At 41.6% G+C, this 15,504-nt stretch overlaps 2 protein-coding genes across 4 annotated transcripts; one reads left to right on the top strand and one right to left on the bottom strand.

Moving 5' to 3' along the window:
* Positions 1 to 46: 46 nt before the first annotated feature.
* On the bottom strand, positions 47 to 3,560 carry lgsn (lengsin, lens protein with glutamine synthetase domain). Its single transcript, XM_041934397.1, has 3 exons — positions 3,095 to 3,560; positions 2,058 to 2,224; positions 47 to 1,240 (listed from the first exon to the last, which is right to left on the bottom strand). Exons 1-3 carry the CDS (start codon positions 3,558 to 3,560, stop codon positions 47 to 49), a joined length of 1,827 nt encoding a protein of 608 aa, XP_041790331.1.
* Positions 3,561 to 7,184: 3,624 nt separating this feature from the next.
* On the top strand, positions 7,185 to 13,468 carry ptp4a1 (protein tyrosine phosphatase 4A1). 3 transcript variants are annotated; one of them, XM_041964478.1, is made up of 6 exons: positions 7,185 to 7,319; positions 9,941 to 10,622; positions 10,917 to 11,009; positions 11,696 to 11,826; positions 12,027 to 12,101; positions 13,117 to 13,468. In XM_041964478.1, the coding sequence occupies exons 2-6, from the start codon at positions 10,518 to 10,520 to the stop codon at positions 13,232 to 13,234; spliced, it is 522 nt and encodes a 173-aa protein (XP_041820412.1). In that variant the 5' UTR covers positions 7,185 to 7,319; positions 9,941 to 10,517; the 3' UTR covers positions 13,235 to 13,468. The 3 variants fall into 3 exon arrangements, with proteins under 3 accessions (XP_041820412.1, XP_041820411.1, XP_041820410.1); XM_041964477.1 differs by having other exon boundaries at positions 7,190 to 7,333; positions 9,944 to 10,622; XM_041964476.1 differs by having other exon boundaries at positions 7,190 to 7,333.
* The last annotated feature ends 2,036 nt before the right edge of the window (positions 13,469 to 15,504 follow it).

Genomic DNA, 15,504 nt, shown 5'->3' with positions numbered 1-15,504 from the left:
TTGTGTGGCAGGAGGAAGTATATTTCTCATTAAACAAGGAGGATTTCTAGATAAAATACTCCAGGCACTTGTTCCTCTCATCATCCAGTTCTTGGGTCTCAATCTCAAACTTTTTCATGGCAATGAAATACTGAACAAACGGCTCTCCGAGGGCGCTGCGGATGACGTGATCCTCCCCCAAAGCCTCTAGAGCATCGTCAAGCTTCACGGGAATGGCAAACTCCTTCTGCTGACTGGGGGCTTTGTTCAGGCTGCTATCGACGTTCAGGTTCCGTCTGATGCCGTCCAGTCCCGCAGCCGCTGTAGCAGCCAGCACAATGTAAGGGTTGGCCATGGCTGAGCCCAGCTTGTTGTCAATGTGCGTCTCCCTCCCGCCATGACACTTAATATTAAAGGAGCTGCTGTTATCGTTGCAGCCGCAAGTGGCGCACAGCATTCGTTTGGGGTCTTTGATCGTTTTGGCAATGTGGCTCCGGCAGCCCAGGCCGGGCGACATCAGGCAGCTCAGAGCAGCAGAGTGGGTGAGGAGCCCGGCCAGCCATTTCCTGCCGATCTCAGACAACTCACCTGCCTTCTCGCCGCTGTGGAAAAGGCTACGTCGGCCACTAGCATCCCACAAACTGTGAGAAAGCACCCCAGCATTGTAGAGACCGTCATCGGTGAAGAAGCTGGCAATGTAGCTATGTTTACGGGCCATCTCTTTGATGCCGGTGCGAAAGGTGAAGGCGCTATCTGCGGCCGCAATTCCAAACTCTGGCCTCAGGTTGATCTCCATCTGGCCGGGGCCACTTGCAGAGGCGATGCTGTCAATGTCTGCGCCCATGCAGTACATGCTATCCACCAGCTGCTGGAAGAAAGGCAGGTCATGGTTGCTGAGCAGGGTGGTGGCAGGGAACAAGAGTGTCTTTGGGCCTATCCGGTCTGGTGCTCCAAGTACGCAGCATTCATAGGTGAAGGATGAGTGCAGAGAGAATCCCAGGGTTTGGAGCTGGCCGAGGAGCTGCTTGGCAATGAGGCGAGGTGAAGTGCGAAGGGGGCTTCCTGTCACCGTGCAGGGGTCGCAGATGACCCGGGCTGTCTGCTCAGCCCAGGGTAAGACTCTGAAGGTCGAAAGATCAGGGATCAGAAGGATATCACTGCTGAAGTTGGCAGTGCTGGCATTGTCCACTTCGTTGCTCTTAGGGCTCAGGGTCAGCTCCAAGTAGCTTCTCGGCATCGGGACCCCATATACTGCTTTCTCCTGTGGATACAGCGTTTACACTGAAGCAATAGTTTGGGACAAACATTCATCATTCATTTTCTTTTTGAGAGTTACATGACGAACTCAACACAACTCTGATGTCTGTTAAGTCACTGTGCCTGGCTGTTTTTTGCCAACAAATTCACAAACACACAAATTGTAATATCTATCCAGAATGTATGTCAGTCAATCAGTCCTTCATCTTGGTCCTGACTGAAATATCTTAACTATTTGATGGAATGCCATGAAATACCAACCTGCAAAACTAGTGACTCAGCAGTACTTTGTGGTTATGGTAATTAGAAAATGTGAGTATGCTAACAGGCTTTACTAACATGGTAAACATACTACGCATACACCTGTTTAACATGTTAGCATGCTGGCATTAGCATTTAGCTGAAAGCACTGCTTTGCGTAAGATCAGTCTCACAGTGTCTCTAGCCTGGCTGTAGACACTTTGTCCTGGTGCAGTTCTGTTTGTGCACATATTACAGATAAAATGTGTTCATTAGTGAGAGTTGTTGTTGACGTGTGTTTGAAATTGGACATAGCATAAACCAAGCTAGCTGTGCTGATCGCCTCCCTGCTTCAGCTTTATTCAGCTTCGCACAGACAAGAGATTGAGAATAACCCTTAAACTCATGAAAAGACGGCAACGAATCTGGCATCAGATTCACCTCACACTTGTTTCAATACTTTTTTAGTAGAAACACATTCTGCTATTGCCAGGCCCCTATCTCTGTATGTTGCTCTTCTCTGTCATACAACAATCCTTCTAAATAGATAGACATATAGAAAGGTGAGGTGAGGTGATTACATGGAAGAAGCGGACAGGCACTGTCTTGGATCTGGACACCCCGTGGAGATCGGTGGCCTCAAAGCGGACGAAGTTGATGTTTTCTCTGGCGATCTGCTGCTTGATCTGCTCCATGGCTGAAATGAAGCTCTGATTCCCAAAGATCTCGATGGTCTCGTTTTCGTTATCTGTGGAAAAGAGTTTAAAATATCTGCAAAAACATTGGACAACCATTGGAAAGTTTGATTTAAAAAAAAAAACGTAAACCCATGTTTTTTCCCCACAGTATTTCCAAGACTCAAAGCTCCAGTTGTGTCAAAAACACTTCAGTCAAGCAAAAGTCAAATCTAAAACCAGTTCTGTTTGATTTGAAATCAGTACTGATTAGCCGGACGATAGTTCAGCCCAGCAGATCTTATTCTAGATATACTGGTATCTGGTGTCTATATGTCAGCCGATTACAACAAGAAATTGCAGGACAGAAATGCCAGACTAGATACGATTAATTTGAAAACAGTGTCAAAAGTACAGTACAACAGCTTCCCACCAGAGAGCACTGACAAGTTGATTCTTCAACTGCACAGTGTCTAGTTCAGGATGTATCTTGATCGCAATTAGATGAAAATGAAACCCCATTGAAAAACAACCTCAAAGGGCAACAAAGAGTTTTTGTTTAACTTGATTAAGGAGTTTCTTGGGGATGGAAAAATATGTAATCCTACTGCTTGAGATCAATGCCATTTTACTTCTACTAACTGACAGATCAATTCATAGAAATTAAAAGACCACAAATAGATATTGCTTATTTTTCAGGTTACAGGAATCAATATCCATCAATCCTGAAGCCAAGACCAAGTTAAAACGGCAACTAGAATGAAACAAAGCCAAAATATTAAAAATAAGACTTGAGCACTGGAGCCCTGTGCACCAATGGTTAATGCTCAAAGAGCTAAAGTTATCCAGGGTATCTAATAATTTTTGCTCAATTTTGACTTTGTAAGAGAAGATATTTTGTTATTTATATCAGGGATATGTCTCTTAACCAAAGCTTCACCAACCTGTATGAGAAGCTCCGGTCTCTTCCCAGTAGCTGCCGCCTGCATATGTGCATGCCCTGACTCCAGGCTGCCTATTTGTGTTGGCATCAGACCTGAATGAGCTGGACGAATCCATGCTGGAAGGCAGCTGAATAGATGTGCTATCTCTGGATCTGGGCCCCCTTCTGGAAGCGTCAGAGTGGGGTTTGAAGGTGCTGAACGCCCTGTTGGGATTTCCATCGTCCTGCCGTCCGTCGGGCCTTCCACCACCACCTCCACCACTGCAGGTGCTGCTTCCATGGAGGTACGTATAAGGACTCCCTGGCTTCCCATCATCTCTTCCCCGGATGCTGAGCAGAGGACTGTCCCTCAGGATGGTCTTCAGCTCCTCCATGGTCTGCCGGGGGACGCCCATCTCACCATAGGACACCCTAGGTTGAGAAGATGCCTCTGTGGTCCAGTTCTCGCCAACGGCAGGTTCATCCATGGGATCTTCAACCCGCTCTGGGGGCCTGTGAGGCAGAGGGCCGATGGAGATCACAGTGGGGGTGTCTGGAGGTAAAGGGATGCTGGTGGGAGGGTGGACGATGGATGGACCTCCTCCCCTGCTGCTCCAGTGCACTGGAGGCACATATTTCCCAGTCACCCTCACTCCCTTCCTGTTGCCCAGGCTCATCCCTGTGCCATCTATTTGGTCTTTGCTTCTACTCTTACCCTCCTGGAAAACACACAGTGGGTCTGTCACAAGTACGGTAAGAGGTGGTCAAGTTTATATGAAAAGAGTTACTAAAGAGCACAAGGAATCAAGATCCAATCTAGTCAACAAAGTCAAATAAAAAAAGATATATCTGAAGCAAAAGCTGCTGCATCCATTCACGCCTTTGTGCTGAAACAAAAAATGTTAGACGTGGAGTTGTTACCTTGAAATCTTCAGAGTCATTCATTCTTTGTTTGTACTCTTTCATGAACAGTGATTTGGAATTTGATAGCCCTCATGTGAAGGCAGAGCTTCACTCGCACTTTAATTTTTATAGACAATTGGTACAATGGTGACGGATTAGAAAATTCTTTTTGCCTCCCAACACCGACGGGAGTCCAGCTGGAAACTGGCACCTGCCGGCCGCCGGTGGACACTGAGCCACTGCTGCTTTGAGCTCATTGGCCGGCCGCAAGGACAATTCAGTGCTGCTTTTGTGCCACTGCAAAGTGAAACTGCAGAGCTCAGCAGCTCTGTTTGTGCTTCCAGAAAGATATGAGAGCAAAAGTATTTATTCCAGAGAGATGAAAACACACAACTATGAGGAGCAGACAATGGCTGCGGTTAGTGATGGTCTGTGCACGAAAGAGCTGCTGTCTGAGTGAAATCACTCTGATCAACAGTCTGTTTCCTTGAGGAAGAATTTGAACATATTTACAGGCAAACTCTTCCTACAGGCTTCAGTCAGTGCAGTTTATTACCATAGAAGCATAATGGTACAACTTTCTAATAAGTTATATGTAATAATACAAAACAGTCTCACAACAAGGTCCATTTAGTAGCTGTTCTGGAACCATCTATCATTTCACAAAATTTACATCAGCAGATTTTCAATCTCAACACTGAAGTCAACAGGGATGAGAAGTCCTCAAAATACAACACAGCCAAATGATTTCAAAACACATATTGCAGCAAACTGATGAAGAGCATGTGATGCACTTGAAAGCTCTAGGGCAGCCGCAAATCCTGGACCTGGACCTTGCGGTGACATTTTGTCCACTGTCTCCAAAGTCAAGAATTGACTTTCAGTTTATGTGTTGTAATTAATGGCTATTCATTGATGGTCAATAAACCATTTCAGACTCAGAATCGCCTTTATTGGTCAAGTATTTGTGCACATACAAGCAATCTGACTCTGGTTTAAACTCTGCACTCAAGGTAGTTGCATAGGACAAAAAAATAGGACATACAGCTCAACGAGGACAAAAGACAAAAAAAAAAAAAAAACAAGACTGAACAATAAGTTAAGTGGTGCAAAACTATCAAATAAACAATAAACTAAAATAAAATTGTATTAATACTTTATAGAATCACAACCATAAACAAAATAAAGAATATTTTTGTATATATATTTTTTTGTGAAGTTCTGCTGAGTCACTATAAGTTTTAGAAGAAATTTCCTCCTAACTTGTCAGAGTGTTTTCAGGACTATGACACGAGTCATAGTGAAAGTAGAAATTTCCCCTGAACAACTGCTCCATTTAAACTCACATAAATGTTAATTCATCAGTCTCTTATTATTGGAAACTTTTTTATTTCATATGTTAAATTGTGTGCTTGTCTGTAAGATCATATTTTTGCATGTTCTGCTGACCCGCAGTGCTCTAACCAAAAGATAGAGGTTATTCCAGCCAGTAATTGGAAGTCATTAGGAAATTAGCAGGAAAATAAAGTGTGCCCAAACGACACTCCACAAATCAGATGTTGTTTTTGTTAATGGGCTATTGCTGATCTGTTAGCAAAACATTAATGAACTGATGATTTATATTTATTGCACCTATTATAACTATACTTCCACTGCTTCAGCTATTTTGTTCTACTTCAATGCTACAGTGGCACTGCTGCAGACCGACTGTATATCTGGAAGTCACTGGACTGAATCTCCAGCTGTAATGACTCAGCTCTGACTTCAACACTGATGACTCAGGATGAGGCACTGATGACTCTGGAATTAAACATCAAATGGCCTGTTAAAGAGAACTTAATTAGGATTCAATCGCCTCAGAAATCAGCTTCACATCTTCTCAGCATCAACTTTAATGTGCTGGTTAATGATATAGAACGTCATGTAATCAGAAGCTACACAGACACATAAACATACCGACCCTTATTACAACTTAAAAGTTTGTTATTTTTTGCATCCATACACATTTTAAAAACTCAAAGGCAATGCCCTTGTTATTCAGGATGGCTAGATACCACTATGGGTAACAAGGAGTTATGATTTTATATTGTTCTCAATATTCGTGCCACATTTTAGTGATTTTGCCCCCTATTTTTCCATAATGTTCATCAGTTTAAAATTTGGACTGGCCACAGTGGATGCAGTGAGTTCTAGTTTTGTTGATAAAATTAGTTATTTTAGTATCTATTTCGGGATTAAATAGTGCAGTGTAACACTGTCTAGTGTCCACACGTGGCTGGGCAGAAGGTGAAAGAGCAGTTAGGCCTCAGCAGACACCACCTGACCAGTGCAGCATGGACTCAGAGAGATGTCTGGACAGAACACCTCACATTTTCAGGGTGGGGTTTTAAAGAGCTGCGGCAAGCTAGAGACAAGTCAGTAGATGGAGAAGCGGAAGTTCCGTGTATTTCTCTTCAAAATAAAACTTCGTGCGTCAACAAGAAATCAGAGACAAAACAGTACTTGACAGTATAGAAAATACATAGCATAATTGTTGTGAATTGAGCAGTAATATAAGACGGCTTTAATCGTGTGTAAATTCATGGCTAAAAAAAACATTTCAGATATCTGATTACTAGATAAAATATATTCTCCATTCTCACCATCAACACCATAAGCACTTCAGAGCAGGAGACGAGGCTAAAATACTGAGCACTATTACGTTTTGTTGTTATGTGATTCCAAATTCAGCTTGTGTTCCGCAATTTTTGTGTTCCGCAAACAGATTCAGAGAATTAACCTGTAGGCCGAAGAAACTGCGGCTCAGTAATTGTAAAATCCTGGTTACTTACTATTATAATTACTTTGTTCATTATCATTTCCTACATGGCCATACAAGACAACACTGTATGTCAAACATCAGATCTATAACAAGACATCTGTTAAAATATGAAACCAAAAGAAGAACGTCATAGGGTTCGAACATTTTACATACTTGTACATACCTTCTACACAGGATATACTGCAAGCCCAAAGGTTATCCTGATAAAGGTATTTTCCTTATCTGCCAGTGTTGGATTTCTCCAGGTAACTGGTTTGTGAACATGAACCAGGATTTTAGAAATGCTGAATCCAAAATCACCCAAATAGAAAATGGCTACAAAATGGAGGGGGGTGTTTTATTTTGAAAGTTCTGCCAGGAAGTTGACTTCCTCTTTCTTTCAGCCTGACGGAGTGGTCGCAGCAGACCAGGAGACTTCGGCTCCGCTCGGAGAAGCAGCACCGGCCTGTATGGTGGAGAACCGTTTATCATTTTTACCTTTTTCTGGGGACCGGCTGTATGATTAAGCTACAATCTTCAATGAGTAAGCATATCCCAGTAAGTAAAATGTTATTTGTGGCTGCCATTTTGTTTCCGTTGTCACTCCTTCGGCTCGTGTTGTAAATCAGTACGTTGTCGTTACCAGCTGGCCTTAACGTTTCTTCCGTGAAATCACGGCCTTCTCGTCACGAACCCGGTTCAGTCCCTCCGTGACTCTGTCGCTTAACGCTAAATATCCCAGTTAACTGTAACATAAACCGACTGAACGGGTATTTGTCCCGGTTTTTTAAGCGTAATTAAAGCATTGTGTGATGTTCGTCATGCTGAGGAAGCGACGGTCGGATGCGCAGCACGGGCTGGTCCAGGCTAACGTTAGTCACAAGTTTTTCTCGGGCAAAAACGACGTATTTTGATGTGAAATAAGTCAAAAATGTGAAGAACACTTTGCCTGTGATTTCCGACACAGTCTGCCTGCTTGTTGCTTGAACGAGGCGTCGTGTTTGTCACCTGAAAGCGTTGTGTAGGTTGCACATCTCACAGCTCCTGACAGTGCCTATAGGCCTCCAACGCTATATGATGGCGCCCAGTGCATCCTCACACAAAGGACACTTTCCAGCGTTGAAATGTAAAGCAATATCATGTCATCTCGATCATCATCATCTCTGCTGTTTCTCGCCTCTTCTGTCGTTCTGTATCACCTCCCTCTCGCGCATTTAATCGCCCCTTTTTGTTCACCGTTCAGCATTTTCTACTGAATGCTGTTTTCCAGGCGGAAAACACCGGATTAACAAAGCATAGTTGAACAGCTTAGGTTTTAGTATTTGGAGCATAAGGTGGAGAGGAGCGTGTCCAGTGAGTGGGCCTTCAGGTATTACACCCTGCTTAAGAGTGTAAAGGGCAAAAACATTAGCAAGTAAATGGCAGTGAAACCATTTGTGAGCCAGATTTATGGTGATGATAATAACAGTGTGTGTGTGTGTGTGTGTGTGTGTGTGTGTTAAAGCCCAGCTGAAGGCCTCATGGTGAGCTCAGCTTTCACTAATATGACCTAGATGTCAGAAATGACACATCCTTCCTATTGTACACCAGCAGCCATTAGGTAAGACGTTACATGGCACTGCTGTGTGACTTTATATAACACACTGGCAGGTAGATTCTCATTTGGGTCTTGTATTTTGTCGTCTGCTCCTCGGTGAAGCTTTATGTCCCACATTTTGTTTGAGGCGCCTTCCGTCTACACCTGTTCGGGGTGGGGATCAAACCCCACACCCTGGCAGTGGGTAGTGCCTTGCTTAACATGTTAACCTGGCTGGTAGTTAAGTACCACACACGTGCATCTTTGTGCAATTTTACGTCATTAGTTCAAAACGCTTTGAGCGGAGCCTGCTTTCAGTGTAACGAGTGTAAATGTAATGTGAATAAAGATATAAATGCAGAGAGGTTTATGATTATGATTGTATATCTGGTTTCTGTCAGGGTTGTGTGGTGGCTGTGCATGTAAGCAGGACTTGCAGAAAACTCTTAGATCCATATAAAGACATTATGTCATGTCTGCATTGACGTGTGGTCTGTGTTTGGTCTCTGTGCTTTTGCTGTGATCGATCTCTTCTTGTGAGATATTAACACTGATGTCAGATAGAAGCTCTGGTGAGAATCTGTTATTCTTGGAATCTGAAGGACTGATGGATTTCACTGGAGGTAGATTTCAGCGTCAGAGGCAACGCTGGGTTGCAGTGTTGTTACGGGTAAGTGTGCAGAAAGGTGTCCTCAGGGTGTGTGATGCAACTGTTGGACAATACAGGAAGTCAACACGTCTATTTTCTACTGTTCTGAAAAGGAGATCTAAAAGTCTCCCACACCAGCGACAGAAGCAGGTCTGCAATTAAATGAGTGTTGGTGGTTATTGTTGAATCTGTCTTGCTTTTTTCAGAAATAATGACAAATATCCACAAGTAATGAGGATTAACCCAAACTATTAAGTTTTTTGGCATGAATTTGTTCACATTTTCAAAGTTTTAATGAGGGACATTTTAGTGTTTTTGGTTGATAACTGACTTTCAAGCATTATTTAAATTAGAGCTGCACCTATTCGTCGACTGACAGAAAATTAACAGACACAGATTTTGATAATTAAGTCATTCTAATGCAAAAATCTGAAATTGAGTAGTTCCTGGTCTTCTGTCTTTTGTCTTCTGACAAAATAAGACATCTAAAAAATGTTGCCGTAGACCTTTTTCACAATTTGCTGACATAAAATCATTAGTTGCAGCTGGAAACTTGAATATTAAGATCATTATATTTCAGTCAGTCAGTTAACAAATAATTCAGCAGAGAAACTTGTGTTCCATAAACTGTTTTATCAAACTAAATTGATGGCACTAAGGAGCCTCTGTTCACTCCAACACTTGATATTAGTGATGGAGTCTGAGTTCGCCAAAACATTTTCTGCCATCAAACTTGAGTCTGTTATCCATGGGAACAAGAAAAATACAAAGCACACCACCAGTAGCTGTTTTGTCACATTTCAGTGCCAAAACGGAGAGCACCACCAGTATCTTTAACACACAGAGCCTCAGCAGAAGCCCTCTGTGTTTCCTCTTTTTAAGAATCTGTGTTTTTAAAAGCATCCTCTCCTCCCTCCTTGTCCCCCTCTGTGTCCTGCAGCAGTTCTGTGGTGTTCTGGGTCACACATTTATGGAGTTTCTGAAGGGCAGTGGGGACTACTGCCAGGCTCAGCACGCTGCCTATGCAGACGAGTGAACAGCCAAACTCGCCATCGATCCGACGCACTTGAGCCACAGGAGGGACCCCGGAAAGTTGGCAGGACCGGGACACCTCCCAGAACCAGCGACAACTCGGCCTGGATGGGGTAACTCCACCCGCTGCACACTGCCCTCGTCGGCTTCCGCCTGGCCTGAATCAAGGTGGAACCAGCCTTGTTTTTTTTCTTCCTTTTCTTTTGTTTTATTCCAAAGGAGAGGGTTTTGAGTTGTTTCTCTGATTGTCCGCCCCCTTTTCGGCCACCAACTCCCCAAATTTCTCCATTTGCCTGTCGGAGCCTTCGTTTTTGTTTAGCCTCGCCGACCTCGAAGGAAGACCGGACGGTTTCTGTTTCTGGGTTTCTAGAAGCTCGCTGGACGTTTTTGTTTGACATTCCCTCCGAATTTAACTAAGTGTTTACATCCGTGTTTTTACTCTGTGGAAGACTTTTGGGTTTTGTTATTCTTTTTACGTTGTCACAATGGCTCGTATGAACAGACCAGCCCCTGTGGAGATCACCTACAAAAACATGAGGTTCCTCATCACTCACAATCCCACCAACGCCACCCTGAACAAGTTCATTGAGGTGAGCCTCAGTGTCATTGGTTAGAAAAAGTTCAGATTTATTTAGTCAGATTCGGGGGAAAGTAGTACATTTTTAGAATTGCATGTGGGAATTATTAGGAGAAAGAGAATATGCATGGAAATCTTTGATGACAACTGAAATGGAAAACATTAGATTCTCTGTTTAAATGTTTAAGCAGAAGAGAAAACGTTGATAACGGACACATTGCATGCGTGCTTCTTTTATGTTTACGATAGCTTGCCTGTCCCTGTACGCTTGTATGTCTGCAATAAATCTTGTGATGCGTTTTTATAGGAGCTGAAGAAATATGGCGTGACCACCGTCGTGAGAGTTTGTGAGGCCACCTATGATGCCACCCTGGTGGTGAAAGAAGGAATCCAAGTTCTGGTGAGTTGGTGAGCCTTAAAACCTCGAACCCTCTCTTTTTATTTTTGCTCGATAAAATGTGAGAAAATTGTGAAAAATGCCTAACACAATTTCCAGAAGAATACGCGGACATCTTCAGATTGCGTCTTTTTGTTCCACAAATATTTTAAAGCATATTCAGTTCACAATGATACAAAAGCAAGAAAGCAGCCTCACATATGAGAAGGTGGAACCAGCAAATGTTCTTCCTTTTTCCTTTATAAATGACTTAATCAATCGATTCTCAAAACAGTTGTCAAATTTTCTGTTGGTTGATGAAGCCATTAATCAACTGATTGTTGCAGCACAAATTGAATTATGTGTCAGCCAGTAGTTTTTTGCCTTTGACAGTCAGCAACACACTGATTTGATCACAGATTCATTTAATGATGTGTAAGACTAAAGGTTTTGTGTCTCTTAAGTATTCTACATGAACTGATTTTATTACATTAACTGGGTAATTTCCAGAAAAACTTGCCCTGAAAAACAACTCAATAAAATGTCAAATGAAGACAAAGATACAGAAAGAAGCCCCCTCCAGTCGCCCCCCCCTACAACAACATTTTTGTTTCCCTGCAGCTGGTTTCAGCCCTCACACTTCTTTTGTTTTGGTTTCCAAGAAACAGGGCAGATGACGTCATTTCCCTCTTTCTCCCTCTTCTCTCCAGGATTGGCCGTTTGATGATGGAGCTCCTCCCTCCAACCAGATTGTGGATGATTGGCTGAACCTGCTGAAGCTCAAGTTTAGGGAGGAGCCTGGCTGCTGCATCGCTGTCCACTGTGTGGCAGGGCTGGGGAGGTGAGCACTCACTGTCACAGAGATTAAAGTATTATGTTCTTATCATACGGGATAATATTCTACACGTGATTTGTGTGGGGATGTAGCAGATAAAACTATGACCGCTTCCTTCTGTTTGTACGTTCTTTGATACAGAAACACAAGGGCAATGTAAATCAAAGCTCTTTATAGCTGACTGGGTCCCTTTGTTTCCCCTGCAGAGCTCCTGTTCTGGTCGCGCTCGCTTTGATTGAATGTGGGATGAAATATGAAGATGCTGTCCAGTTCATTCGACAGTAAGTTCACATTTATATTTGGTTATTGTGGCCAGGATGTGCACAGAGCGGCGCATGTAACAGCTGGAAAATGAACTTGTCAGTGCCCTCTGGTGGACAAACTGTCTCATAAAGAACCTGCACTCCCTCAAACATTCAGTGTGTTTTGCATTTGTCTGTTTTTTTACTTCTCACCCACCATATGCGCATATACCAGTGTATCTCAGATAAGCTGTCTGATAACATTGGCCATCCCGTCATATTGGATTTGAGATCTTTCTGCTTTTCTGTGAGACATATAAAGCAGGGAGGGATGAGTCATGTAACTGTACATAGCTGCGCAAGCAGAGGAGATGAGAGGAGAGGAGAGTGATGGGAGTGCTTTAAAGTAGGTGATGACTCTTTGCTTGAAATGATTTGAGGGCCACACGTTGGCATTTAAATAACTTTTTATAGAAAATTACAGAAGATGATGAAGATGTAATGTAATTTTTTAGTTAATATTAATAACAAATATTTTCTCACAATTTATATTATATGATATTGTATATCAGTGTATATATCTTGACATGATAGGTTGGGAAATTCAACTGAGAAATTGTTGATGGACAAAATACATTATTGTCAAGACATAATTATAGTCTACTACTAGTTAGTGAGCTAAACTGAAAATTGCTAAACTTGCTGGCCAATTACAGCCACTAGTCCAACGATTAGCATAACTTTTTGTTCATATGCACAAACAATACAATTAACACCCTGTAAACACAGTATTTGATCAAATATTTGCAAGATTACTTAAAAATGCGACAATTCCATCTTAATATACTTTTAATATTGTCTTTATAGAGAGACATATCATTCACCCCTAAACATAAAATATTAAATGGCTAATAAGGTGCATATCTTCACTTCACATTACATTTTCAGTATTTAGTATATTCTCATCGAATGTCCCTGTGGTCCAGCCCGCTGGTGTCAGCAGGGACTGATAAAGATCTGTTGAACTGAGTTTATGTCCCATTATTTCTTCCAGGAAGCGTCGAGGAGCGTTCAACAGCAAACAGCTGTTCTACCTGGAGAAATATCGTCCAAAGATGCGCCTGCGCTTCAAAGATTCCAACGGCCATCGCAATAACTGCTGCATCCAGTAGAGCCAAACCCTGAGCCACACACATACACACAAGACAGAAGAGTTCAGTTCAACCTCCCTGGCAGGCTTGTTTTCTTAGTCATTGTGTTGAAGTATTTTACTTTGAAATAAATCATGCTCGGTAATTCAACTTTCCCCTTCCTGCTCCAGGTTCAAAATCAAGTAAAAAAAAAAAGAAAGAAAGAAAGAAAAAAAGGAAAAAGGATTGTGTGAACCAGATTCACCATGTTTTCTCTTCATGTGCCCAAGAAAAAAAAAAACATTAAGAAGGGCAGCGCTGAGTCGTGTATCATTGTAAGATGTTGGATTAATTGTTTTCTTTAGATACATCCCAAAGATTCCAATTGGCCAGTTTACCTGATTAGCCCGAGAATGTGCTTAAAAGAAAAGACACATTTTTCATTTCATGTGAGCAATTAAGTACCCTGTTCAATTTTAGTGTTCCGTTTCAAGACTGACTAGAAAGAGGTATGCCTTCCTTCAAATCAGATGGTTCATCCATAAATGCCTTACAATCGAAGTGGAACAAAGGCAATCGAGGCGGGAGTCGACTCTCGCCGGCATTTGGAAGAGGTGTTTCATTTTTCTACTCGGAACAAAAAGAAATCGTTGCCTTTGTCTTGTGCAGGAAGTCTTACACTCACTTATGCCCTTTCAGTAACTATTTTTTAATATAAAAAGCTTAATTGTTGCAACATTTGTCAATTGAAAGTCTAGGAACTCGTACTCATTTCTTTTCTCTATCAAACCTTCTGTTTACTAATTAACTGCCATGTCCAAAATGTGATTTTTTTTTTTGCTTATTTTATTTTATTACATTTTATTTTACAGTTCTTGTTTCTTTTTTGCTTCAAACTGGACTTCCAACGTCTGCGATATTTTGTATGCCTTTTTATTTGATGTCCGTAACTTAAGACTTGGATACTTGATGATTTTATGTATTTGAAAATGTGTACTATTATTATTAGGTTGGCTATTTATACTATCAATGGATGTGTGATTTAGTACCGTGAGCGACAAAGTTGTACCTGTTCACCAACTTGTGAGAGTACATTAAATGATACACTGAAAAATAAGAGTTCATGAGTGGTTATTTTCAGTGGTTATAACATTGTTATCATGGTTGTAGGGACAAAAAAGTTTTTTCTTCTAAATAACATCTCAAATCAAGGTCCACTTACCAGTTTTTTCAAGAGGTTTCAACAGCATATTATCAGTTTCTAAATATGTTCATTTTGAAAAAATGTATTTTACCAAATACCAAATTAAACAACAGACAGGATTGTAATTCTCAGACTGAATAAATTGAATTGTAGAGACGAATGTCAACAGATGATGTTTTCCAGTTTTCTTAACTCTACTTTGTTAGTTTGGTCTCATGTGCTCTGCTTTCCAGAACAGTCACACAGTTTGAAAATACTTTAATTTGAATAGTATGAATTACTGCAGTGCATTATTTGAGCTTCCGTGCTCCATCCACACATGCCCTCTGTATTGTTTTTTTTTGTCCATCAGTTACATGATCCTATTGAGGCAACATCCTCAAACCTCCTGACATCCTGTTATAAAACTATAAAAACAGGTAGGAACAGCAGGCATTGTGTGTCACGTGTTTGATCCACATGGTGGTTTTAAAAATGTGCGTCAGTTTTTAATTGACAGTTATATTCAGCAAATTAGCTTCTTGTGTTAGAAACAAAGCGGAAACCGCTCAAAGGTAAAGTTTCTCTCAAAATGAAACCCAAAATGTGCAGAAACATTGTAGTATGAAGTAAAACACTAGTTGATGAAGATGACTGCGACCCAACAACTGCTTCTTCTTCTGTTTCTTCTGCTTCTGGTTCCTCTACTTTTGCCTTCCTTTGCTTCTTCTGCAGCTTTTTCTGCTTCTACTGTGTCTTATTCTTCTGCTTCTTCGTCTGCCTTCTCTGGTTCTTCTGCTTCTTCTTCTTCTTCTTGTGTTTTTGCTTCTTCCTCTTGTGTTCCTGATCATCATGATGTACACAAGACTTAATGGTGGCAAAGCCTGCAGCAGTTTCCCCGTAATGATGACCTGATGAGTTGATCTACTGAATCTGATTTCAAATGCTCAGACACTGAGAGTACATCATTAAGAGGAAAACCTGGAGTGAAACTGTGGTGGATACAAGTCTGTGTACTTCCTCTCTGAATGCTAGAGCTTTAATCAATTGTCAAATGGCTGAATTTAAAGATATTTTGTGTGCTAATTAGGAGGAAAGTTGTTAGAAATTATCAAATAGACAAATTGAG

Source organism: Chelmon rostratus, chromosome 3 (assembly GCF_017976325.1).
Source record: "Chelmon rostratus isolate fCheRos1 chromosome 3, fCheRos1.pri, whole genome shotgun sequence".
NCBI lineage: Eukaryota > Metazoa > Chordata > Actinopteri > Chaetodontiformes > Chaetodontidae > Chelmon > Chelmon rostratus.
This window is presented reverse-complemented; position numbering and strand designations above follow the sequence as displayed.

Excerpts from the sequence above, each read along its gene's own strand:
- lgsn (XM_041934397.1), bottom strand. The coding sequence starts at position 3,560 with ATGGATGAACCTGCCGTTGGCGAGAACTGGACCACAGAGGCATCTTCT. Across the intron at positions 2,225-3,094 it reads GACCGGAGCTTCTCATACAG|ATAACGAAAACGAGACCATC; the intron begins GTTGGTGAAGCT and ends TCTTTTCCACAG. Across the intron at positions 1,241-2,057 it reads TGCCTGTCCGCTTCTTCCAT|GAGAAAGCAGTATATGGGGT; the intron begins GTAATCACCTCA and ends CTGTATCCACAG.
- ptp4a1 (XM_041964478.1), top strand. The coding sequence starts at position 10,518 with ATGGCTCGTATGAACAGACCAGCCCCTGTGGAGATCACCTACAAAAAC. Across the intron at positions 10,623-10,916 it reads CCCTGAACAAGTTCATTGAG|GAGCTGAAGAAATATGGCGT; the intron begins GTGAGCCTCAGT and ends GCGTTTTTATAG. Across the intron at positions 12,102-13,116 it reads GCTGTCCAGTTCATTCGACA|GAAGCGTCGAGGAGCGTTCA; the intron begins GTAAGTTCACAT and ends TATTTCTTCCAG.